Here is a 1,387-nt window from a genome sequence, read left to right on the forward strand (position 1 = left end):
CATAGCATGTTAAGCAATTTTATTACGAAATGAAAATTTGGGTTAATACCTTTTGAAATAATTATTATTTCAAATTAGCCAAATTTAATTCGAAAACTTGACAACTATTTTACTGTCAAATTTAATTTTTTAACAATAATCTTAATTTGCACTGTGAATATTAATTGAAAGGATCACTTTACATTCTTGAGGAGGCTTAAGCATTCCTGTTAGGCTAGATTTAAATTTAGAGTCTGTTAACTAAGCCTTCGTTTTTCTGGGTACCATTTTCAGCTGGACCAAGTCTCTTCTGTTATTTGGTTCCTGATCTGGGCTGGGCATGGGAAGCAAGAAGCAGCCATGGGGACAGGAGACCTTCCTCAGAAGGGGCGAGTGTTCAAGCCCCTACACCATTGGGGGGGGGTGAGGATCTGTGCCCCACCTCTGTTGAACCCCAAGTTTTCTCCTACTGGCCCCCCGACTGTGCCTGTCTTAGGTCGCCCCTCCCTGAGGGGTCTTACCCGTCTTTGACTACCAGCCGTACTCTCTGGGCCAAGTAGGGTGATGTGAGGTTCAGTTCTGTCTCCTTGTTAACCTATGTCCCTCTGGCCTCCATGCCCAGCAATTGCCTTTGGATCCCCTCGCTTGCTGGCGGGGCCCTGGCATTGATCATAGAGAACCCAGGTTTCTTCTCCAGAGAGGGCCCAGCTTACGCCATTGGGCAAGAGACAATTCCATGGTACCAGCTTTTCATGATCTCAGTTTGAACAGAGAGCTCAGATAACAGCTGTAGACAATTGGAATCCCCTTGGCAAAATAAAAGGTCAAGAGAGGTCAATACAGAATGCTTAAGTGCCTTCCCAGGAGGGAATAAATCCTTTCATGTAGAATTAATTTGTAAGTTTGTTTGGGATAAATGCACAATATACCGTTGTAAAGCATCAAAATTTATTAACAAAACTTGTAGAATAATACCATGTAAGAATATTCTTTGCTCTAGGTCATGACAACTTAATTTTAAACTCAAGGTTTGGAATGAGGAACCTAGTTTTCAAAAAAAAGACAATTTACAGCCAAATTACAGTTTTGGGTAAATACATTATCTAGAGTCCTTGGGTAACCCAGGTTAAACTTAGGCATGTTATCTAAATTACAGTTTTGGTTCTCCAGAACACTGAGCCGACACGTTAACTGGAGCCCTCTAACCTTGGGATAGCCATGCTGTCCCTCCCAGGTAAAGGAAAAATGTGCCTTTTACTAGGATTCAATTGCTTATAAGGATAGTAATTTAAGTATTATTTTTTTTAAAGGCAAAGCAAGTACATTTAGTATTTAGTATACTTCTGATTCACAAGGGGCAAACGTTGCCCCACCTCTAGCCTAATTTTAAAATGCAGCAGCAAGGAGC

General features: G+C 41.2%; 1 protein-coding gene across 1 annotated transcript in view; it reads left to right on the forward strand.

The window, feature by feature from the left end:
• The window catches only part of TEX11 (testis expressed 11), a 404,641-nt gene that overhangs the window by 317,691 nt on the left and 85,563 nt on the right, over nt 1-1,387 (forward strand). The window contains 1 exon segment of the mRNA XM_023765080.1: nt 1,359-1,378. Within this exon segment, the coding sequence (XP_023620848.1) occupies nt 1,359-1,378 (20 nt within the window).

The sequence above is a fragment of the Myotis lucifugus genome, unplaced genomic scaffold, assembly GCF_000147115.1.
Source record: "Myotis lucifugus unplaced genomic scaffold, Myoluc2.0 scaffold_4, whole genome shotgun sequence".
In the NCBI taxonomy this organism is placed as follows: domain Eukaryota; kingdom Metazoa; phylum Chordata; class Mammalia; order Chiroptera; family Vespertilionidae; genus Myotis; species Myotis lucifugus.